This window comes from Brachycentrus maculatus, unplaced genomic scaffold (assembly GCF_059751285.1).
Source record: "Brachycentrus maculatus isolate JH-2025_06_01 unplaced genomic scaffold, ASM5975128v1 h1tg000405l, whole genome shotgun sequence".
Classification (NCBI taxonomy): domain Eukaryota; kingdom Metazoa; phylum Arthropoda; class Insecta; order Trichoptera; family Brachycentridae; genus Brachycentrus; species Brachycentrus maculatus.
This window is the reverse complement of record NW_028281154.1, coordinates 482,143-508,670: the sequence shown is the minus strand read 5'-3', so window position 1 is coordinate 508,670 and position 26,528 is coordinate 482,143. Positions and strand designations below refer to the sequence as shown.

Genomic DNA, 26,528 nt, shown 5'->3' with positions numbered 1-26,528 from the left:
TGAATTTTAATTAACCAGAAACTGGGTTTCGTCGTAACCGACATCATCAGATGTCAGATGTCGGTTACGACGAAACCCGGTTGCCGGTCAAATAAAATTCATGTGGAAAAGAACAACAAAAGTAGTTGTTATTTTATTCTATAAAATGCAGTACCACCAAGGAATGTCAGTAGAAAACTTAAATCTGATAAAAAGTACATTGCTTTATCATGAGCATACTGCTCATAACTAAATCTCCCTTCAGATTGTAGGCTTCAACTTATGTTATATTGTAGTCTAAAATTAATAAACAATTAATAATTATATATCTCCAAAGTGTTCGGCTCCTTGTAGCCTAAGAGACTTCAAAGTACTCGTATTGTCCATGGCTAGCAGTTAATCAAACAATAACCATTCAGAAATATTTCCGATGTATCAGGCGTGTTGAAGAATTTACAAAATCTATCAATAGGCAACCGTCCGTCCCTAGAAAAACAGGTATGGATATTCCAGTGGACTTGTTTGACTTTAAAAATTATGGCTTGTCCTGAAAAATATTTACCTGAAATGCAATACTGATCACCATATCTTAAAAATAATATTAATCAAACTCGGCAAATGTCGGTACGGTTAAGAATCACAAAGAAAGTTTTAATATAACATTTTGAATTCTACCAACAAAATACAAATACTAAGTTAATCATTTCGCTAACAATTCCTCTTTTTTTTAAATGTGTCTCAACTTGATATGATACATGCATATGGAAATCTGAGCATCCCAGGGCTTATGACCTGGCATTTGGCTAGCTCAAGCGTTCACTTTACACACTTGTGTAACGTTCACCGTTCTGCCCATTATTGAACATCCATATTGCACTAATTTTAGAAACTAGTAAACTTGACAAATAAAAACAAATTGATATTTCATCCGTTGGGTCAATAATCCAGTGTCTGATATAGTAAAAAATTTTTCAACGATAAATACTTGTGTTTTTATTATTTACAAAAATACTTCAATTTCATACTATTTCTGTGAGCCTAAGCGGCTCATTATAAAAAATAGGTATCAAATTGAGATAGAGTGGGTTCGAACCCGAACTCTCCCTCAGAGCCCGCGACACTAACAACGGGACCACAACCCGACACTAATATTAATATTGTAAAACAATTCCACTCATTTTCAACAATATATTTTTTTTCTGGTGTTATCTTGTTTAAATACAACTTAAGTCAGAAATGTCCACTGTGTTTATGTGTTGAGATAACTTTGACGAGTATAACGAGTAAAATTGAATAAGACAGGCCAGTTGCCCGATAGCTCATGAGCTACTTCCGCCACAGTACATGGCTTCCTGTTCTAGCTTTCTCGTTCCCACTCATCTTTATATCCATCTACCGGCTTCTACCCATCTCCCCTTTTTCAGTCTCCGAGCACGTGGGTTAGGGACACCTATGGATAGTGGATATATGCACATATTTATAATATAATAAGGCAAGGGACGAAAGGAGACACTTAAATCGTCGTTTGACATGTGTGTTTTAAGAGTTTGATAGATCCAAGCACATGGGGTTAGTTGTTTGATTTCTGCAGTTTTATTTTTAGAGAGCAAATTTGCCTTTCCTCTACTTTACTATTGTGAAACAGACATCAATAGTGAAGTAGAGGAAAGGCAATAGAGATGGTATGGGCACATAGCACGTAGAGAACCTGAACATATTGTAAACCAGGCCATGGATCTTCCTCTAACGACATCTAGAAAAAGACCAAAAAATTCACGAAAGATAACATGATTCGAAGGCATGGCCTAGGTAACGTCCGTGATAGAAAAAACCTATAATCTGTCTACGAAGAGAGTTGACCCCAACGGTCTACAAAAACGATACGCTGGGATGGAGCCGGGAATAAGATTTTTAGACAGCGAATTAAGCATTATCAGTCTCAAAATGTACAAACTTAAATAGCTTTCTAAAGACAGTAAACATACCTATCTAAATGCTTCGAAACAAGTGGGCCATTAAGAATTAAGGATTTCTAATAAACTTTCTACGCTACGTACTTAGATAGTAACTTGAAAGGAATTAAACATAACCTATGAACATTACTTTATTATTTACAGTTCAGTGATCATACACGTATTTCTAAAACAATTTACCTACATATAACACATTCAATGACCAGTACTAACCAGTATGTAATATCTTCTAAAGCCCATATGATGTTTCACATTTTATGTAATATCAATAATAACTAATTAATAATATCTGTTGTGTACCAAAAGTTCATGATAAAGTTCCCTGTAAAATAATTGCTAATTTACAAATGAATGATCTCTTTTTCATTCGTCTTTTTGCTTCCTTTTACATTTGGCATGAGGATAGATCAACATTTATTAATACGTTATTGTTGAATTTCTTGAATGGCCATTACCAGTTTTTTTGGGTCGATAATTTCAATGCTTTCAGCTCATTGGCTGGGTTAACATCACAACTCTGGAATATAGCAAAGCGAGAACAATAGAATTTTTTTTTCGTTAAAGGTTTTATGGCTTGAGATACGTATTCTGTAATATCCAAAACCATAAAAATCATGTGTATGACGTAGATAACAAGTCGCTCACTCCTTTCAACAACGTCATATATGTAAAAAAAAACTTGATATTTCAGGAGATCGTTTTTAATGTTTAAGAATATAATAAAATGTATTAAAAATATTTATCAAGCCACTTATTGAACTTTTTACTGTGCAGCAGATCTTTTTAAGTAAAACCTAAAGGTTTTTTCTCCATTTGAAAAATATTTTAAAAAAAGAATTAAACAATACCTTCTCTTCAAAATGCAAAAACAACACTTTCTGTCCTGTAGCGGGTAAATATTAAGTTAAAAATATGCCGCTTTTTTTGGGATATAGTACATTTTCTGGGCATTCCGAAAACATGTAAAACTGAAAATTGACGATTTTTGATATATGACGTTATTGAAAGAAGTGAGCGAAGTGTTAAATATTTTTCTCTATTGGCATATTATGTTTTCGATACGATGGTTACGAGTCGAGTGCCAAAAACGTTCGGCTCTATTTTTATTTCCAAAGAAACTAAATATTTCGGGTGGGAAATTTATTGATCATTTCATCGGACACTTTACGTGTTTGTGGTTAATCGTTATTATTTTTATGTGTTATGGATTATGGTCTATTACGAAATTAGTTCATCGTTTTATTACGTACTGTCTAGTGGTTTTTTTATTGATTTTTTCTCTTATTATTTCACCGAATCTTTGAAGTAAAAATTGAGCACTCGACTTGAGTTTTTTTAAGCCCAACCTAATAGTTTAAATTGCAATAGTGGTGAAATGGATTCTGATCTTTCGCCAATAAAATATCTGTTTTGTTCGGTTTTAGTAAAAGGATTAGAATTGAAGTTTTACTTGGTATATACCATTATTTCTTAAAATGTATTATGACGCGTGTTTCGATGCAATCCGCATCATTTTCAAACACCAAACTTAAATTAAAAATTAATAGATATTACTACAAAGTGACTGCCTCAATGAAAATAGGATTAAATTCGTGTTTTCGTTTAATGTTTTATTTGGAATTCAAATATTAAACATTTATGTGCAAAAATAAGGAATTTAATCTTTTCAGGAGTATGGTTAGTAATTTCTGGAAGAATGTTTTGATTTTTTTCTTCTGAAATTATTTGCGTTTTTTTGTAATTTTTTTCAGTGTCAAAATGCTGATATTGTATTTACAAAGATTTAGTAGATTTAAAAAAAGAATTTGTATCATAATAAAATCAATCTCGTAGGGTCTTTTGTTTTCGCAGAAACTCACTGCCTGACAAATTAAGTGAAATTGATAAGAGAGAGTTACAATTTTTTTTTAAATACCTTATTCATTTTAGCTGAAAATGAAAATTAAAAAAACGTTTAAAAAAACGATACCTAAAATATTCACAACAGATTTTTTGGAAAACATAAAAGATATTTCTAAATATTGAACTACGACGCACTTACAAATATCATGTTTATACGTACTGCCCACAGTCCACCAACATCCCTCGTTTGATTAATCGCTACTAGAAATTTATGTGCGACTGGTTCAATAACAATTTGGAATTTTCTAAGTAGTACATACTTAATCACGCGGAAATCGGGTATTGTTTGCAAATCCAAAACACGGATATTGCAGCAAAAACATCCTCCACCAAATACGTTCAGAATTCCGATGAGGTTCCAAAAGTTGTAGTTGATTTTAATGACCATTTGCACACGTGCCGTGTAATGGTGATATTGAATTAATAAAAATGACAGGAATAATATAGCGATGCTGTGTGTCCCGATGTTTTATTCATCAACCGAACTCACGGTTCTCAAGGTTCTTGCTATCAATACTTATATAACATTAGATATAATATAATTTCGGTTTGTTTCTGAACATCGTTTCAAAGTTTATGTGTGCAATTATGATGCATCTTGCGATCTTCTTCCAAAGTCACGCTGCTTGATTTTAATTATACCCTCATTTGCTTAGAGAATTTAATGATTATTTAATTTTAAATTTACTTGGTTATTACCTTTATTACTAAAAAATCTATAGTGGCACATGTTTCGTTACATTCTGCATCAATATCAGACACCATCTGTTATTCCTTGCTTCATCCCAACTTATCGTCTTTGTAGACTGTTAGGGTCAGCTCTCCTCGTCCTTAGGTTGACGATCCTTCTATCACATAAAACGTCACCTAGGTCATGCTTTCGAATCATCTTTCTGTAGCATCCATGATTTTTTGGTCTTCCTCTAGTTGTCTTTCGAGTAAGATCCATGGCGATCGCCTGGTTTACAATATGTTCATGATCTCTACGTCCTATGTGCCCATACCATCTCAGTTGCCTTTCCTCTATCTTACTATTGATATCAGTTACACCCAGGCTTCCATGAATGCGTGATTTGAATGCTCTTTATTTTATCTCTAAGGGACACTCCACCTGACCGTTTCGCATTTCAGCAGCTTCTAGTTGCCTAGAGCCTAGAGTTTGTGAAGCTTAGTCTAAATTTTATAATTTTATAAATTTTAAAGTAAAATCGGGAAGAACAATTATTTGTCATAGCTATTCAATCATATCAACTTAAGGAAGCGATGTTGTCCGAAGAACAGACCAATTTAACCATCACGAAGAAGATGACATACCATACGCATATTTCATTCCACCATTCTAAAGCGTCTTCCATGGGAACTGCAGTATTGTGTGCATGAGATCACGTATGTTATGTTGAATCGATAAAAAATGTGTAACTGATATTTGATATTCGATAGCATCTTAAATCAACATTCTCAAAAAAGGGGACAGGCACAGTATGTAGATAATATGGCTTGGGTAGGTAACTATTGTATTTACAACTGCATTCGGTTGGCCCAAGTTCCTCGCATCTCTGCCATCTGGTGCATTTTGGTTCAACAATAAATCGTTCCGTTCGGTTCCAGTGCACCTAGCTTATGCATTTATGAAAATAACCCAACGTTTAGAGGCTGCTGCGTTTAAACCATGTGCCATTTCTATGAGAACCATAAAATATTAAACCACATCTAAAATAATGAAAATAATAATATTTTACATTTATCTTATTTACTATATATTATGTTGAATACTTTATACGAACTCCATTGCAATTTAAATATGAAATCTAAAAGTAATAAAATAAATTTCACTCATTAGAAAAAAGGGAAGGAATGTTGCTTGAATGCAGAAGGCTTCGAACTTATATTTTAATTCTAATAATTATTTTGATTTAATTTAATTTTAATTTAACTATAAGATATACATACCTCGTGCTATGTATGTATCTATCTATGAAAAGTATAAAATATTACTAACTAACTGACTAACCATCACGCCGCTTCCCCGCAGGGGTAGGCAGAGAGAATCGAACGTCACACCACTCTGTCCTTGCAAAAATTATTCGCCTCTTCTACATTCATGTATCTCCTCATACATACTCGACGATTATTACTACTCCTGACCCGGCCACTTTCAAGTATTTGACATACCTGATTGTGCCAAGTATTCCTCGGTCTTCCTCTGCTAAAATATTTCATGTACATTTTCATAAATTTTAGATTTTTCTTGAGTTTAGAAAGAAATATGCATATGTAAGATACTTAGAATATGTATAAAGTGCATTTACGAAAATAGCACCATAGAAATTATCAAAAATTATTATACACGATTAGTTAAAGTTTTGTCCACCTTCGCAGTATAGTGACTTTAGTTACTTTAGTGACAGTAATTTAGTTAACGATTAACTTAAAATTGCGTCAATTTGATACAGTGCCCTATGCACCATTAGGTGCGAATAAGGGTCAATAGTAGTGATAAGTAAAAACCTTAAAAACGAGAAAACAATTAAAAATAGAAACATTATCCGTCTTTGATTTATCGTGTGAAACACACAACGCTCACTCCATTCAACAACGTCATATATAAAAAAAAATCGTCAATTTTCAGTTGTACATGTTTTAGGAATGCCCAGAAAATATACCATATCCCAGCAAAAGCGGCGTATTTTTAACTTAATACTTACCCGCTACAGGGCAGAAAGTGTTGTTTTTGCATTTTGAAGAAAATGTATTGTTTAATTTTTTTTAATATACTTAATATTTTCAAACGGAGGAAAAACCTTCAGATTTTACCTAAAAAGATCTGTTGCACAGCAAAAAGTTCAATAAGTGGCTAGTTATTTATTTTTAATACATTGTATTATATTTTTAAACTTTAAAAACGTTCTCCTGAAAAATCAAGTTTTTTGATTTATGACGTTCTTGAAAGGAGTGAGCGACATGTGAATATGCACATCTACCTACCTTAGCGACAACCTACCCAGTACCCGGTCGCTGGTGAAGTCAAGATTGACAGAGATTTCACTCCACCCCACATGTGGCCGCGCAGAGACCAAAACATCGCAAACATCCAACATTTCAACCTCAACGTCTCGGTAGAATAATGGCGTTCCATAAATCACACCGGCTGCTGCGGCCGTTGGGTCCTTCTGAATCTGCGTCGTGCCGATTGAGTAAATATTATTTTTGCCAATTCCCATAAACTATTTCCTCCTGCAATCAGCAGCGCACCGATTTCCTGCGCATAATTTTGTAACGGCCTTTTTATTTCCTGGAAGAGCGTGAGAACCGGGATAATAATTTAAATATTTACACTTGTATTGAACGATTTCAGTTTTTTTATATGCCAAAGGTGCTTCCTTTGTATACATTATTGAAATGTATTGCTTTATCTTACTTTCAAGCTTCTTTAACATTAATATTTGCATTAAATCAATATAAACAGTTCAATATCAAAATGGACATTAAAATTCACGATGTCCAACATTATAAATTTTCTATAGGTGTCTCTACTTGAGATGAAACATGTATTGTTTTTTATATGAAGGAAGAACTCTGAGCACAGAGCTCACGACCTGGCATTAAGCTTTTTTATCCCTAGATTACAGGACATTCGTAATATTTACGATGGTCGTCCAATCTGTGGAAAGCACCAAGGCAATACATGTAAATAATGTAGTGGCAACTAAAATGTATTATATCTCAATATTTTAATATACCGTTATTTTATGTTCGTATTTTAAATTAATTTTAAAAAAAACACTTTGCACATTTAAAAAATATTTTAGTACACATTTTTTGTAAATGTGAGTTGTTCTTATTGTCGTACATTTTACGATAGTCCCGTATTAAGAGGTACACTGAAAGAAGTCCCGTGGTCTAGGGTTAAGTGATCACTTTAAACACTTACGTAAGTTCACCATTATTGAACATCCATATTGCACTAATTCTTCTTGGAACCTCCAGCACGGTGGCCAAACGCGCTACTACTACACTGCGGAGACGGAAAAATAAAAATATAAACATTGTTTTACTTTTTGGTTTAGATTATATACCATATATAGATTAAATTGACTTGTTTTCCTTAAAGAACTCATGATCATATGCCATAGTTTCTAGGATTATGATTGAGTTCAAATGTCATCAGAATCGAAACATTAAATGACTCCTGTTGGAATAAAAGTGATGAAAATAATAGTATTTTGTTATTCCAGACGTGGAGGGTCTGTCCGCCAAGCTGAATCTCATGATGGCGTCTGCTGATGCTGGAGACCTTCAGGAGCCTCCCAGTCCCGGTCCTGAGAACCACTACAGCAACATCAGATGTGCGTACCTGGAACAATTACTTGGTGAGAAACCTTTTTTAAATTTCACAATGCAAGATGTGTCATTCAGAAAATAGGGTTCCCATTTTTTTTCAAATATACTGCTTTATTATTTTCCTCAGCAGTATACATCATTTTAAAGCTAAAAACTTTTTATATTTTTCTACATAATCTCCGTTTCTGTCTAAACACGTTTGCAGACGATGGTCCAACTTTTGTATTCCCAAGTCGTAAAATTCTGCCGCCATTCCTCTGAGAAATCAAATAACCTCTTCCTTGACTTCATCATCATTACGATTTGTAAAGTAAAATTTGAGTGTGAGTTTTTTTTAGATTTTACCTTGCTTATTATGTACAAGGTTTATAGATCATTGAGCGAATTTTGGTTTCTTCTAGTTTAAAAAAAAAAACGTTTTATTTTAATCTGTGTTGAGAAAAGCAGGGATAAACTGTGTGGGCCTTCTTCTTCTCAGCTGCAAATACATGCAATGGTTTAAAATCGATTTTGGGTTTTAAACCACCCGGTTCAAAACGTTTAAAACCACATTTAAATCTATGGTTAGGACTAAGAAAATAAGTATTTATTTATTTTTAACATATGTAGTTACATATATAAAAATTTGTTGGTAAGCTTGCATGCTTTAAAAACGTGTTTACATTTACACATTTTTATATCGATATGGAAAAAAGTAACTTAATTTTTTTCTTCTTCTGAGAATCGGGAATCTCATTTGAATATCCATTCGACTACCACGAGGAGATTGAAATAAACACGATCATGATTCTGATGAGACAAAACTACAAAAACGTGTTAGCTAACATAATGAATAATTAATGGGAATATTTGAATATGCAGATAATGTGCTTCCCACTTCGGAATGGATAACGGACATCACGTTTCGCATAAATAACGATCGAAGCGCGAATCTTTCGCTAACGGTCGTTAATTTTAACAGTTTATAAAAATGCCATTTTTATATTTCCGATATAATGTTGGAAATTTATTGACAGTAGCGTGTTAGTAGTTCACACTTTTTGACGGGTATAATTTAAATTTACGCATAGAAAAATGATAACTAGTATTTTTACTACTTACTCGACTTTTATGAATCTTTTACTGTCTTAAAAGAAGCTAAGGAAAGCACATGAGCTATTTCTCGCGTCCATGAAAATAATTTAAATTAAATATGTTTATTTAATTAATATTCTTAATTTTTTCATAATTTGCTCTTAATTTATTTATTTAAACTTCATGGACAAAAAATAAATAAGTACATAGCGGGCTTATTGTTAAAAAACAATATCTTCCAACTAATTGTACTAAGGGTACTTATTGTGAATAATTTTAGTGTTATAAATAAAAGATTCCAATAAAATTGGAAATGAGAAGAACTTATGCACGAAAAATATACATAATAAATTGATTTTTATATTGACCTGATAAGAAATCAAACAACACGTGCTTTTTTTCAGGGCTACGTATTTCACTAGGTAAATTGAACGTCCAGCAAAAAGGACACTGATAATATAAATTTTCATGAAAAAATAAATCTAGCACTAAAAGGATAACTCGGTTACCTCAATCCATTTCAATTCTACTCAGCATCGGAGCGTGAACCCATAATCTATATTTTTCATCATCATTTCTCTCGTCGCCCATAGACGTTGCCACGCAAAAGCACATACGGTCATGTGCACGATACAGTTTACCTATTTTTTAGCCACACGCCTAGCCACGGCTGCCAATCAAATACACAACTCAATGTAAACAATGCTTCATCGGCTTTTTTACGTTTGGCGAAATGTATTTTGGTTTTGAATTTCTTAAGTATGAATCATCTAAAGCAGCGGTTCTCAAACTTTTATGATAAAGGAACTCTTTTGAAGCGGTAAATATTTTACGAAGCCCTAAAATAATCATAACCTGGTTTTACCATATGTTCATTAATATTACCATAAATCAAATTCCACTTTCATACTACTATTATAAATTTACTTTTCATTTTCATTTTAAGAGTTGCTAATATATTGTATATTAAATACTTTAATTTTTAACGGTAGTATGGTAATTAATTTTGATGGATAATTATTAAAATAAATTGGTTCACGGTAATCTATTTTTTCGAAAATTATAAAACAACAAATATACATCATCAAACTGGTGATTTTATTTTATTTTATTTTTATTTTATTTTATTTGTTCGGGAATTGTACAGCTTTACATTTAAAAAAGTATATGGTAAAAAATAGTTACATTAACAATAATAAACATTACATTAGCAAAAATAGTTACATTAATAATAATAAACATTACACTAGCAAAAATAGTTACATTAATAAAAATAAAGCCAATTAAACAATCCACATTTATGTTATAATAACTATTAATACATTAAGAGATAAAAAAAGAAAAAAAGAGTGGGAGTGTGTGTGTGACGAAGGGAGTAAAAGAGTAAGGGTATGGTATAAAAAATGGATTTTACAGGAAGGAAAAGGAAAGGAGAGGAATTAATGAGAGTAAAGATTTTTTTTTCTATGTAAGAAGATTAATTCGTAATGATAAACAATTAAATAAAAGTGTAAAAGCTATATATTAATTGTTTGGTTACATAAAATGCAGTTACACCAAAAAATGTCTGCACTAGCTTAAATCAATTTTTAACACATTTTCTAATTTTATTGCTAAGTAAACAGTGCCCTTATTATAAAGTTCATCAGATATTTAGCCCATTCTGATTCTGAACTGCTGACGCCCGAGGCACGTGTGTTGACTGGAGTGACTAGATATGTCTAATGCTATGTCATGTAAATATGTATGTGCTGGCAACCTCACACAACATCGCGGGATATGTTCGTGTCAAAATAGAACCGGTCTTGTTTTACAATTTACTAATAGACTGTTTCACAAACCTGCTGGATACATCCGATGCTATATGATTTATCAATCTACATACGTAGCTGTACTGTCGGGAAATCCAAGGAAGTTTCACTCAAAGTCTACTTGGCTTATTTCTACAAATATTGCACGGCATTCCTACTTGACAGAAGTCCACGAGGCGATATAGGATGATTCGATACCAAATGAGTTCGTTTCAATGTAGGTACTAATTTTTTTTTAAATAAAACTTTGCCTTTTTGCAGTACCTACCTACTAGTAAACTATAATAAAAGAAAACAAATAAAACAAAACTTGTCAGGAGTAGCCAGTTATATGCTTGTATTCTCGAATAGAGTTCGACGACAATTTTAAGCTAATAATGCTATTTAAGATTTTGAACCGACTAACATTGATATTTTTACTTATGTATTTTATTATTTTTGAATTTCATTTATTTGTTAAAAATATACACTTACATGTACATACTTATGTACACAAATTTATAGATACCTACATACATACATATATTTTTGGGGAGATACACCACGCTACATGTGTCTTGTCAGTGCAATTATTTTTACACATTAAAATTTTTTTTTTTCATTTATTTTAACCTAATATACACCAGAAAGAAGAACAAATCTAATTATATAATTTTTAAATATTTACTCTTGATCGTTTACCGATCGCTTTATTTTGCCTTTGCTCCATATTTTGGCTTGCCCTCTTACCTCCGCTGGCAACTAATTAAAAAACCTTGGAGCTATATGTTGTTCTACTGCCATATTTATGGTTCACTCTTGGGACCATCAACCCTTCGTTGTGGGTGAAGCGGGCATCATAGTTGTGCTGGAGAGGGATTTATACTTTTCTCTAGTTTGAAGCTCAGCTATGATATCCATCCAGAATTTTCCTCGTACTTGAAGTGACTTGATATGGTTTTATAGCAATTTTGTATTATTCGGGCATATATATTTTTTTAAATTATGGAATATTACAAAGAAGTATAAAAAACTATAATCACGTTAAAATCGGTTTATTTTACTAGTAGGTTACCATTGGCGATTTTAGCCAGGTCCCGAGAAAAAAGTGTTGGTAAGATTTAGCTATTTCATAAAGTCGTTTTTGGTAATGTGTCTATTTTGAATACTTTCAACAAATTTTAATAGAATTACGTATTACGCAAATGAATATTATTTAAATTTCCGCTAGTATAGTCACACGAGCTAATATCAAAACAGATCGTTCGTTTCTGCTTATAGGAATGCAAAAAGCCCACGACAGCATTTCTAACAAATAATTTCCGCTGGACCTGCTAGTTTCTCGTGCAATTTCGACAAGATGGCGGGAAAGCATTCCCGTTTGTGACATTTATTAATTCAATCGCAGCCTCCGGTAAGCGATCCAGCGGAAGTGGTTAATGCAAGGTCTAAATTTGAAACCCCCACGAGATTTTTAATTCGCTTTTATATTTATTTCCGTCAAATTTGAAATGTTAAAGATAATTAAAGATGGCGACTTCAATTTAATACATAAATTGAGTATGGATACGCGTTGCTATTTGTTAACTTGTGCGCTCTAAACGAGACCATATCTACAGCCGAATGGTATTGTTCTTATGAGGTGTTTAATAAAAAAGTTGACTTTTTAACTGCGTAGTGAAGACAAATTTAATTCATGTTTAATTTAAGTTTTACTTGCGAAATATCACTATTTCTTAAAATCCATTGGGACGGTGTTATACGGTGTTTGAAAATGACGCGGAATGCTTCGAAGTGTCACAATAGATTTTAAGAAATAATGGGTAATTATCAAGTAAATCTCAAATTAAAAATAGATATTACCACTAAGTGACCGTCAAATCAATCAATGAAATTTTTATTTACCTTAAGATTTTAATTTTTAAAGACTGTCATTTTGAAATCGATTATCGATATCAATCAGTATTGTCAGGAATTTGATGATACCGAAAAAATCTAAGCTACCAGCAGTTAGTAAGTGTCGATATAGTAGCCTCATTCATCTAAATTCATATGTATTTCATTTACCCGTAGTGTTTCGTAAATTATTATTGTGGCCATATTTCAACTCAAAACTCGTAAGTATCGGATTTTAAAAAAATGATGTATATTGGATATTTTATTTTACTTTTTAAAATATATAATATATGGAAAAAATATTTTTATAATTTTCTTTTAACTTCCTACCTTTCAATAACTATTTTCATTTCAAAACCATATTATTATTTAAAAGAAAAACTTATTGTTTCAATGTAAAAACGGTGTTTAAGAAAAAAAAAAACAATTACGATAAGTGTTACCTGAATTTAGAAAAAAATTAGTTGCGACTTAAAGAATGCTGGGCCTTAATCCATTGAATTTATTTATTAATCCGTGAAACCATCATTCTGGCAGCAAAAACAGCTTCAAAAGTCTTCCAGATATGTTATGAAAAAAAGATGAAACACAAGCGGATGCCACTGAGATATTTTCAGGTATTTTCTTTGAACAGATACTAGGAATCTTCATATTTCAGGAAGTGATAGATCCAGGAACTAGATACTAAAATAACTACAAACTAGCAGATCGTAAAGTACCAAAATACGTTTTTTCAAATTTAGTTTTGAAGATTGAATTGAGATGAAAGTAGCAGGAAAATCTTCTATATATTTAGATAATAGTTGAATTTTATATTGCTATTATATCTTATTACATGTATGGGAATTTTTGACTCTATGTTGCAGATGCTATTGTTTTCAATTATGGATATTATATTAATCACATTTTGAGTGTGTCCAAATATTTGTTCACAAATCTAGATTATCTCCAATTATAGGAGTTAGTTATCATATTATTTTTTTGACATCTCAACACAGATGAAGAAGAATATGGAAAATGTCGTAAAGTGATAACTTAAACCGGCTAATGACGGTCGTAAGCCGTAAATGCCCAGATTTCCATATTCTTCTTCATCTATGTTGAGATGTCAAAAAATTATATTATATTAACGATCATAAACTCATATTTTCACCTGTTGATGAGAACATCTGTATTCTCTAGACTAGTCGTGTTTCCGTTAATAAACTCAAAAAGGTGGTCATGTCATATACAAGTATTTTATTTTTATATTTAAATCATCATCATATTCCATAATGTTAATGCCAAATCAATAAACGATGGATTTTACGTTGAAATTTTAAGTATCCTACTTAAAGTACTTATTTTAAGTATCTTCTTTTAAGCCTTATGCGCATCCGATGGTGTATAGGGCACTGCATCATATGGAAGCAGTATTATCTTAAATCGTTAAATACAAGAAGGAAAGGTCATCAACCTTGCGCTTTAGATACAAGGCCAGGGTAATATTAAATAAATATTCGAGTAAAAAAATTACTTACATTTATTTTAACCCTCCTGGAAATCGAACGCAGGACCTCCAGAATGGTAGCAAAATGCGCTGACCGCTATATATATATATATAGGCGGATAAAAATCCTACTTAAATCACATGAAAATAGGAATACATTAGCAAAGATGACTAAATATTTTCTCATAATTGAGTAAACACACACAAACGTTTTTTAGATTATTTTTAAGTATGATCCGCATATTTCGCACTTAACGAGATATCGGTTGTACGCGGCTAGCGCGTACCTACTCGGCAATCAACATGACTTATGAAGCAGTTTGGCACTCATGAGTTCAGGAATTTAATTATGAATTCCCGTGTTGATTAAATCCAGAAATAATGTACCATACACACGCACAAATCAAAGGAATTCAAGGTTATATTATAATTCTAAATTTTCCTTACTTTATTTATTTATCTTTCAAATCAAATTTGATTATGGTGAAAACTTCGCGCAATAATATACCTGCGTTGGAAATACATAACACAGATATCGCCAAAAAAAATCTGTAATCTTTAACGATTTTCTACGTATTTATTGATGTGACGTTTAATTTGTAGATCTCCATTTTAATTTATATTTTACATATTAAAATCAAACACTGGTTTTATTAGTGTACTAAATTGTATTTTATTATTAAAAAAAAAACATAAAAATAAAATTTGTGGCAATTGTTTCGCCTTGTTATGGCTTTACCAAACTACATTTGAACCTTTCATAACGAGCATAATTCGTTCCTACTCGTTAAGCGAAACATTTTTAGTTTTGACTGGCGCGGAAGTTCCGGATCACAATTGAATGTAGTGAAAGGGGACTTGTAACTCGTTATGCGAAATTTCGCTCTTTAATGGAGCAAATTTTCAGTTTTCAGCGAATTACTCTTTATGAGAGATTTTCGTTATAAGAGGTTCCACAGTACTGTCTTTGCTATTTTTACGTGACTCTCTGTGTTTTTTCTTCGTTTTTTAAAAATTCTTTTGCATTTCACAATATATTGTGATTAAAAGTACAAAAAAATATAAAATATCAATACAAAAAAATATCCCACAAAGGCATGGCCTATGTGTGTGTATACATTTTATTTTAGATTATAATAAAGGGCACTGCCAAGAATACAATATATTTCAGAAATAAAACAGATTATAAGTGCTAATATAAACTACAAATATTTGATTTTAACAGATAACAAAAAATCTTAAAGATGAAAATGAAAAAAAGTTAGCAAATATGCAGGTACTATATCGCTCACTCCTTTCAAGAACATCAAAAATCGTCAATTTTCAGTTGTGCATGTTTTCGGAATGCCCAGAAAATGTACTATATCCCAGCAAAAGCGGCATATTTTAAACTTAATATTTACCCGCTACAGGGCAGAAGTGTTGTTTTTGCATTTTGAAGAAAAGATATTATTTAATTATTTTTTTTAAATATACTAAATATTTTTCAAATGGAGAAAAAACCTTCATGTTTTACCAAAAAAGATTTGTTCCACAATAAAAAGTTCAATAAGGGGCTTGATATTTATTTTTAATACATTGTATTATATTATTAAACTTTAAAAACGTTCTCCTGAAAAATCAAGTTTTTTTTATTTATGACGTTCTTGAAAGGGAGTGAGCGATATGAGTTATACGTTTAAAAGGTACTTAGATCTGTTTTTTTTAATAAATGATTTCAGAAAAATTTTAAATATCATTGTCCATCATATAGTCTTTGTGGAATGAATTAAACAGTTTTGGAGCTACCCTTGAGAGATTTTTTCTTTTATTTCGCTATTCGCATCTGAATTCGGATCACCTACGCCCTAAGGATGAGGATTCTCTCACGATCGAGGTCACGCCCTGAACTGGATGTTATGTGGATGTTAGCACAGCATTATAAGTACCTGTCTAAAGTTATTCTCCACACATACCTGCCCATTGATCAAGTGACACCTGCGGTCAACAACTAATAAATTGGCTGACAACTTTCGATCGAGTCGCTCTTTAAGTGCCAGCGGAAGCCATGGTGTTCTTATTTGAAATTATAAACGGTTGTTTATGGCACCGAGCTGCATTTATAACATTCTTTTAGGACTAACGCTGAGGGACACTGAGTCTGTAGAATTTATAACATTAATTAATATTTAATTCGATGATACTGAATTCAAGAACGTAATCAATTGAAATGTTTGTAAATACTTTGTGTCATTCATATTTATAGTGAAAATAACCAATTTTGGATACATTATTTGCGTTTCTATTGATACGAGTACACTATTTATTCGCTTCCATGGTATGTGTAATCATATCCGCATCCATCGTAAACGAAGTGGAAGGTTCAATGATAGTGATATTTAAAATGACGTACGACAATACAGAAGACTCTACAAAATCTGTGACGCAGCACGGCTGTCCAAACTTAAAACGCAGTAAGGGAAATTTTTTGTAGTACGTTTTTTTTGCATTTTTGGACTAAGTAGAATCTACTTAGTCCAAAAATAAATAAAAAAACTTACTACAAAAAAATGTCCCTTACTGTGTTTTGAGTTTGGTCAGCCGAGCAGTCATTTGTTTTATTCACAGCACTACAGACAATAAAATGACTCGACTGCAATGAGTGTTAAACGCTGCAGCGAGACTAATTTTTGGAGTTTCAAAATTCAGTCACCCCATTACTTTACCAACTGCACTGGTTATTCTTTTCCAAAAGGGTTGAGTATAAACCCTGTCTAATCATGTATAAATCAATAAATAAACATTTGAATATAACATTTTTATTTTACCCTGAACTGTCTCTCAAAGCCAAATAACTGAATTTCTGATTTAGGATCAAAATAAAATGTCATATAAATCGTGAGGTGCGTAGAAGTAAGGATTTTTTTACTTGATGCACCTATCAAAATACAGCGGACAGAGAGAAGAATTTATTCTGGACACCTTTGAAAAATCCTGTTCATTATATTCCAAGTTAATTAAAAAAGTTTGCATGTTGTTTATTATTTAATCTTTTTTTATGAGAAATTAAAATTTTCTGTAGTTTGCAAAGGCTTAAAGATGACAAAAACGTTTGTCCGTTCAGTAGTGATAAACTATTTGTAAAATAGACAGGGAGAAACAGTCGTCAAAGCCTCGTGGGAATTGCAAGCCACTGTTTTAAGTTGTCAGTGTGATTGTCACTTTTGGATACAGCTCCAACGGTCAATCTTTCCCTTTTCCTTCATTGATAAACTAACGACGCAGTCGGGCGATGGAACATTTGTAGATAGTGATTATTTCGGCGAATAACTGGACACAATGGGAATATCAAGCAATCACTAAGTTCGTTCGGTGTTCAGTCCCATTCGCAATGCTAAATCACATTTTGTTTTGTACAGAAGTACGTAGACTTTTCAGCTTAGGGCCGCAACATGAGTTTAGGTTTTAGGTCAATTTGCTCAAAATAAATGTTTGAATTACAACTTGACACGTGTGCACGAGATATAACATCTTAGCGCTTAAAGCAACACAACCCAATATTTTGTTTAATGGTAGGTATTTCTAAACTAGACGAAAAACCAATGAAATTATTTAAAAAATTTAGAGAAGAACTACGGGATAAAATCGAATTGGACGCCAAACAATGAACCAAGAATATATATTTTTACGACCGTTTACCTCAATGTTATTTGAGATATTTCAATAACTAATAATGTGCGTCAAAATAATGTATATTAGATGTCGGAATGGTGAAATAAGGAATGAATTGAAAGCTGAGATACGCATTATCGATAAAATTAAGAAAGGTGTATTGAGATGGTTTGGACAAATGGAACGATGAGTGAGGAACGAATGAGTGAGGAAAGAACGGTAAAACAAATTTATGAAGCGAATGTAGTTGGAAAAAGGAGTAGATTAAGACCGAGGAAAACTTGACACGATCAGGTATGTCAAATACTTGAAAGCGGCTGGGTCAGAATTCGAAATAATCGGCGGGTGTGTATGAGGAAATGCATGAATGTGGAAGAGGTGAAGAATGTCTCCAAAGACAGGGTGGTGTGGCGGTCTATTCTCTCTTCCTATCCATGCGGGGAAGTGGCGCGATGGTTTGTTAGTTAATTACGTAAAACTTCAAAATAATAAAATTACATAATTTTTCTACTACTTATTTTAACGAATGAGAACTTGAATAAACTTCATCGCAAAATGTTTGTTTATGAGAATTAACTTCAAAAAAATAACATATGGACTTTCAAATGTTGTTTTGCTAAAGAAAACCTTATATACTTATTCTATAAATACGTCAATAATATTATTGAGATAATCAATATTTTGAGTACGAATATTGTAATTTTCCTTTTGAATTATTAATCCTAAAATATTTTAAACTTATTATGAAAAAAAAACTTACACCTAAAAAGGTGCTATAGCTTAAAAAACTAACACTATTTTATACTCTATATTCAAGAGACGTTTGACACAAAACAAAAATTCGAAGGTTTCACCTTAGGTACTTACAAAGGCACCTTAAAGAAATCTATTATTTATTGAAAGCACGCTTTCTGCAGTGGCCACAAATTAATAACAATAAAATACTACCTATTGTTCGGTTAAAGTCATACCCATAATAATATAAGTATGTATGTATATATAATACAGCTTGCGAAAAGTAATGTGACAAATAAATAACTTGTTTGAGAGAGAAAATCACATCGTTTAAGTCAATTTCGACATTTTAATATATAATTATAATGAACCTTAAAATTTACATTGAAAAATATATTACTGTGCTGTATAAAATTCCGTGAAAATAATTGGAACGTTACTAGAAATTAATTTATTTGCAAATTCATTATTTGGAGAAAAACGAAAACACATCGAATAAAATCTTTGGTACTGATAATCCAAAGATTTTAAGCACCCTTGAGGTAGTATTTTACGAAAATAGCAGTGTATATATTATCCAAATTTATTATTGTTATTATTTATCCTTGCTAATCATCGCAATGTATTGTATGGAGATAAATTTATATCCAAAATAAGAAGATTTTTGAAAATGATATTATAATGTCGCCAAAGACTGTAGATATCATCAGTTAATTATTCATTACCGACATACATAAATTTTATAATCGAATACTTAATATCATGAATTGATTTTTTTTAAACAATCGTGTTATCTTTCATAATTGATTCGGGAGTCACTCTGTGGTAATATCTAACCGTTTTTAATTTAATTTTTACTTGGTAAATACCAATATGTCGCAAAATCTATTGTGACACGTGTTTCGATGCATTCCGCATCATTTTCACACGTGTCACAATGGATTTTAAGAAATGGTGGCATTTACAGAGTATAACTGGTTTTTCTTGATTAATATAATCTTGAATTATAACTAGTGACGTTTGCACTGTACTTTTGGCTCCACTTTACAATGAATATTTCGTTACATAACAGTGCAAAATATTTTATTCATACAACAGCAATAAATCAAGATTCATACGTGCCATCAAATAAACGGTTCCTCGGGTTGGTACCTATATACTATGCTATATTTTACTACCACTTTAATACGTTGTACCCACACTTAAACCACATACGTATAAAGTATTTATTTTAATACACGCATACAAAGATGCATTCACACTTGGGTGGCGCTGTGATTGATATTGAAAACATATTAATTTGATAGGCAATATTATTATTGATCGTGGTTTGATAGTCACAAAAAATTAGCTTGCAAGATAAATGACATCTCCCATGACGGATGAGACTGCAGTTTTTTGTATTTATTTGCTACAAAGGCTTCAAATACTAATAGTCTCTTTCTCGACGAAATATCGTTATTATTTTTTGACATCTCAACATAGACGGAGAAGAATATGGAAATCTGGGCATTTACAGGGCTTACGACCGTCATAGGCTGGTTTAAGTGAACACATTACACACGTATAACATTCACCAGTTCTACCCGTAATTGACAACCACACTACTCAAATTCTTGGAAGTTCTATATATCGCTCACTCCTTTCAAGAACGTCATAAATCAAAAAACTTGATATTTCAGGAGAACGTTTTTAATGTTTAAAAATATAATGCAACATATTAAAAATAAATATCAAGCCACTTGCTGAACTTTTTACTGTGCAACAGATATTTTTGGGTAAAACATGAAGATTTTTCTCCATTTAAAATATATTTGGTATATTTAAAAAAATAATTAAACCATACCTTTTCTTCAAAATGCAAAAACAACACTTTCTGCTCTGTAGCGGGTAAATATTAAGTTTAAAATTTGCTTCTTTTGCTGGGATATAGTATATTTTTTGGGCATTCCGAAAACATGCACAACTGAAAATTGACGATTTTTGGTTTATGACGTTCTTGAAAGGAGTGAGCGATATATGCTCTAATTTTGAAATATTGTACAAGAATCACTAGAATTTTCACGAGAGACATCTATTGGTGAGATGAAGAAGCTTTTTTTGTTGAGCAGTTATTTGTAAATAATATGAAATAACTCCTATAATTGGTGTAACCGGCGTGGGTTACGTGCGATGACTCTCAAAAATGTACACGCCTGGCCTTCTTCGGAATCTCCCAACTATGCCACCGTTGTAAGGGGTGACGTTCCAGACGGCCCCGCCGTACCGAGTTACCGAGTAAGCTGGATACGGACGGAGGTGAATGGATGTATGAGCGGAAGAGCGGGCACTGGACCGACAAGTCAACCTCAATAGCCCTGATAAGGGCTTTCCGAAACTGGTCCGTGAATCGGTATAATGAGGCGAAACGGTCCAGGCTGCGGCGCGGCGAGTCGTCCAAGGAGCGGGAGCGGAGAAATGAGACACAGGTTTCAACAGTCACACCAGAACTGGTTTATTATCAAAAAATGCGCCCTCTATATACCCGGCCGTGATCGCGTACCGCCCGACAGTGGGAAAGTACAGCCAATCAGCGGCCGGGGGAGAGAGACAGCCATATCTCTGTCTCTCTCTAATGGGCACCGGACGGGCTACACTTTCATACCGTACCGGTGCCGTTCCAACAGTTCGTTATTACATTACAAGTTATTTTATCCTATCTTATATCAGTAATCTATTTATACTACTTAACATCTAGGCGCATTTATGTATTAACATTGTCTTATTCTTTCTTATATCTAATACATTCTGTAAATACATGAGAAATCGGTAGAATCCATAGAGGCCCTTCTTCGGGCCGCATTCCGACGGGCGACCGTTTCGCTCGCCGCCAGGCGCCTGGAATTCTTTTTCAGGGCCGCCGCACGGGGTGTGCGATCTGTCCGTAACACTCCCCCCGTGCAGCTAGTCTGCACCAAATTTCCTGGGACGGATTGCACGTTCTTCTCCCTTATCACGCCGATGGTGATAATTGTGGCCCGTTCAGCGTGGTCTCTCGGCAGCATCCTCGCGTCACCAGAGACACCAGGCCGCGACTCGCCCTGATGGAGTCGCCTTCCGGGTCACAACGCCAGACTGGAGAAGTCTGGGCTTGAGGTGATGCTTCGCGTCACGTCCAGTGATCAGCATCCTTGTCATCCTTCCAGAGTCATCCGGCCGCATCCATACTCGGGCGGAGACATCTGGCTGCGACTTGTCATCTAAGTCGCCTTGGTTTCCATATTACATTTGCCAGGCTGGCATCGCCTGGGCTTGAGTTGATGCTCCGCGTCACATCATGTGATCACCCGGCAGCATCCTTGTACGGCCAAAGTCATCCGGCCACATCCATAATCGGGCGGAGACGTTTGGCTGCGACTCGTCCTTCGTGAAGTCGCCTTGATTCCCCAGCATCCTTACCAGAGTCATCCGGCCGCAACCTTGTTCGGGCGGAGACGTCCGGCTACGACTTGTCCTAAGTCGCCTAAGTTCCGGAATTCTCACCGGAACCGCATGTGCCAGGCTGGCGTCGCCTGGGCTTCAATTGATGCTCCGCGTCACATCCTTGTGATCACCCGGCAGCATCTTCGTACGACCAGAGTCGTCCAGCCGCAATCGTTCGGGTGGAGACGTCTGGCTGCGACTTATCCTGAGTTTCCTAAGTCGCCTAAGCTCCGGTATTCCCACCGGAACCGCAGGGGCCAGGCTGGCGTCGCCTGGACTTTGAAGTGATGCTCCGCGTCACGTACATATAGTGATCACCCGGCAGCATCCATGCCAGAGTCATCCGGCTGCAACCTCGTTTGGGCGGAGACGTCTGGCTGCGACTTATCCTGAGTTTCCTAAGTCGCCTAAGTTCCAGAATCCTCACCGGAACCGCGAGTGCCAGGCAAGCGTCACCTGGGCTTGAATTGATGCTCCGCGTCACATCTTTGTGATCACCCGGCAGCATCCTTGCCAGAGTCGTCCGGCCGCAACCATTCGGGCGGAGACATCTGGCTGCGACTTGTCTTGAGTTTCCTAAGTCGCCTAAGCTCCGAACTTCCCGTCGGAACCGCATTACATATGCCAGGCTAGAATCGCCTGGGCTTGAAGTGATGCTCCGCGTCACGTGCTTGTGATCACCCGGCAGCATCCATGTGTGGCCATGAGTCATCCAGCCGCAATCATTCAGGTGGAGACATCTGGCCGCGACTTTTTCTTAATGTCGCCTTGGTTCCGAACTACCCGTCGGAACCGCATAAGTTTCCTGGCCGTCAGGCCACGACCCTTCTGTGAGTCGCCTTGGTTCCGAACTTTCCGTCGGAACCGTATGAATTCCCGGGCCCTCAGGCCGCGACCCCTCCGTGAGTCGCCTAAGTTCCGAACTTCCCGTCGGAACCGTATGAAGTGTGCTACCGGGCCGCGACTTGTCCGAGAGTCGCTCCGGATTTCCCATCGGAACCGCATCAGGCGGCAAATCGTCTCGGGCCCGCAGCGACCCCGCCTTCCCATGATTAGGCGGTCGCTGCGTGGTAGCCTTCGCTGTTCTTGCACGCGTATTCGCCGCGCGGCTTCTTTCCTTTGATACTCCCAAGGAGTCGATTGCGCACATTTGCGCCTGCAGTACTCCGCTCGCGGAGTCATTCCCCTTCACTTTGGGGCGTCCGTACGTGACCGGTCCCAGTGCGGTCACTATAGTCAGCTGACCGTTCCTTTGAAGCACTGGGGTGTCGATCGGGAACATTAGAGACGCGTTGTCGAGGCCGATAAGCAACTGCGGCTTGATAACGCCTCTGGTCTGCGCGAGCGCGCCACCTTCACGAACAAGATCCAAGTCCTTAATGGTCCTCGCCCTGATCTCGAATTCCCCGTTTTGTTCATTTTCCAAAGTCACCGTTACACGCTGTGACCTGTATGTGTTGCCTCGTCCACACGCGCCTTTGATCGTCAGATTCCTTGCTATCCCCGTAGCACCTATCGCGCGGGCGACACCCTCCTCGAGGAGGGTCACAGACGCAGCCTCGTCCAACAAGGCGAACACTTTTGCGGTCCCCCGCGGTCCCTTCAAAGTAACCGGCAGCACTTTGAATGTGACCGGGACCTCACAGTCATTTGTCCACAGCACCTGCGCATTGTCCACAACTTCCTCACTTTTCACGGCTTCCGCGGCACCCTCCGTGCGGTAGTGCAGGATTCTATTGTGGTGTCTCCGGCAGATTTCACACTTTCTTGCTTCACACTCGGGCACCCTGTGCCCTGATTCCAAACACTGGAAACACAGTTTGGACAGCCGCACAAATTCCCAGCGGTCGTCCACGGTCTTCTTCTCGAACCGTTTGCATCGGCGTAAGTTATGCCCGCTGGCCTTACAAAATACGCATTCCTTGTCACTCGTCGTGTCGCGCGTCGCGAACACGTGACTCCTTGGCTCGACGCGTCGAGCGTTCTCGCGGCGGGCGGGCTCGGCGCACTTGTCGCGCTGACCCGCGCGCTCCTTGTCTCTGTTCCTCGCCACCATTCTGAACAGACCTGCGTGGCGCGTGATGCCGGCGGTGATCTCGTCAAGCCAAGCGGCGAGATCGTAGATACTGCTCCTCGTTTCGCGGCGGCGATCGCGGAACCAATCCCACCGGAGTTGCGTCGGCATCTTGGCAACCATCTCCGCTAGCAGCTGCGGGTTGTCGAGATAGCAAGCGTCCATCCCGTCCACGGTGGTGATGACGTTGCGTATCGAAACCGCAAAATCCACGACTGCTTCGTCCGCGGGGTGGTCGGCGAGACTCGGCATCCTCCGGGCGTCTTCCAGTATCTGCGCGATGATGAGTGTCGGGCTGCCGAAGGCGTCCTCCAGCGTCCGCAATATTTCCGACACGTTGCGCGGATATAGTAGCAGGCCTGCTACCATGTGACGCGCACGCCCTTCCAGTGCGCGCGCCAATCTTCCGATGTTGTCAGCGTCCCCTATCCCCCATCTCTCAGTAGATTGGAGATATGCCGCGTTGAAGCGGCGCCATTCCCTCGGGTCTCCGCTGAACTTGGGCAACTCCGGCGGCTGCCCCGACCATCGAAAGTAGTCCCCGCCTCGGGGTGAGGGCTCCGCGTAGATTGCTCTTCCGTCATCTCTGCGGTGCCGTTCGTCCGGTCGAGCTCTGTCGACCCATTCGCGTACCGGGTAGCGATCGCGTTCGTCCGGTGCGCGCCAACGCAAGCCAGAGGTTTCCATACGCCTCGGCTCCGCGTTGCCAGTAGGCGCCGGGCCATGTCCCCCGGGCGCTTCTCCTCTGTGGCCGGTCAGTTCGTCCCGCGATTCCCCAGCGAATCGCGTAGGTTCCGGAACACCGGAACCGGTAGAGCTGCGGCCGATGTCCTGAATTCCCTTCTGGGCTGATTGGCGGCGTCGTCCTGCCGCGTTCGTAGGTGGGTGGATTTTTCGACACCCGGTCGTGACTCCTCCATGAGTCTTTCCGTGCGGGGCGCCGAAACTGTGACGCCACCCGCGATAGCCTCCCCCCCTGGGGGGCTTACGTTAGCTGCTGTCCACTGTGACAGGAGCTCACGGAGTTGCTGGAACTGCCTCTCGCTGCTAGCGGCTAGCTCCGCCATCTGGCGGCGCAAGTCGCTACTCGTATCAGTCCGGACTGAACTGACCGAGTCCCGATCCTCCTCACGGCGCTGCTCTTCGGGCTCCATGGCGACGTTGCGTCCCGACCTCAGGGATGCAGGCATCGTAGCTGGAGACTGCGTTGAAGGATCCGGCTCGAAGGACCAAAATGTAACCGGCGTGGGTTACGTGCGATGACTCTCAAAAATGTACACGCCTGGCCTTCTTCGGAATCTCCCAACTATGCCACCGTTGTAAGGGGTGACGTTCCAGACGGCCCCGCCGTACCGAGTTACCGAGTAAGCTGGTTACGGACGGAGGTGAATGGATGTATGAGCCGGGAAGAGCGGCACTGGACCGACAAGTCAACCTCAATAGCCCTGATAAGGGCTTTCCGAAACTGGTCCGTGAATCGGTATAATGAGGCGAAACGGTCCAGGCTGCGGCGCGGCGAGTCGTCCAAGGAGCGGGAGCGGAGAAATGAGACACAGGTTTCAACAGTCACACCAGAACTGGTTTTTTATCAAAAAATGCGCCCTCTATATACCCGGCCGTGATCGCGTACCGCCCGACAGTGGGAAAGTACAGCCAATCAGCGGCCGGGGGAGAGAGACAGCCATATCTCTGTCTCTCTCTAATGGGCACCGGACGGGCTACACTTTCATACCGTACCGGTGCCGTTCCAACAGTTCGTTATTACATTACAAGTTATTTTATCCTATCTTATATCAGTAATCTATTTATACTACTTAACATCTAGGCGCATTTATGTATTAACATTGTCTTATTCTTTCTTATATCTAATACATTCTGTAAATACATGAGAAATCGGTAGAATCCATAGAGGCCCTTCTTCGGGCCGCATTCCGACGGGCGACCGTTTCGCTCGCCGCCAGGCGCCTGGAATTCTTTTTCAGGGCCGCCGCACGGGGTGTGCGATCTGTCCGTAACAATTGGATATAATCCAGATTCGTGAACAAGTATTTGAATACACTCAAAATGTTGTTAAATATCGTTAAGTTGAAGATCGTTTTGTTTTACAAAATCTGCTAAAAATAAATATACGCATGACCTGGATAAAAAGCGCTTACTTTGGG

At 37.0% G+C, this 26,528-nt stretch overlaps 1 protein-coding gene across 1 annotated transcript in view; it reads left to right on the top strand.

Moving 5' to 3' along the window:
* wgn (Tumor necrosis factor receptor superfamily member wengen) overlaps positions 1–26,528 on the top strand; it is a 47,848-nt gene that overhangs the window by 12,512 nt on the left and 8,808 nt on the right. The window contains exon 3 of the mRNA XM_088270971.1: positions 8,090–8,224. Within this exon, the coding sequence (XP_088127097.1) occupies positions 8,090–8,224 (135 nt within the window). The remainder of the gene's footprint in view (positions 1–8,089; positions 8,225–26,528) is intronic.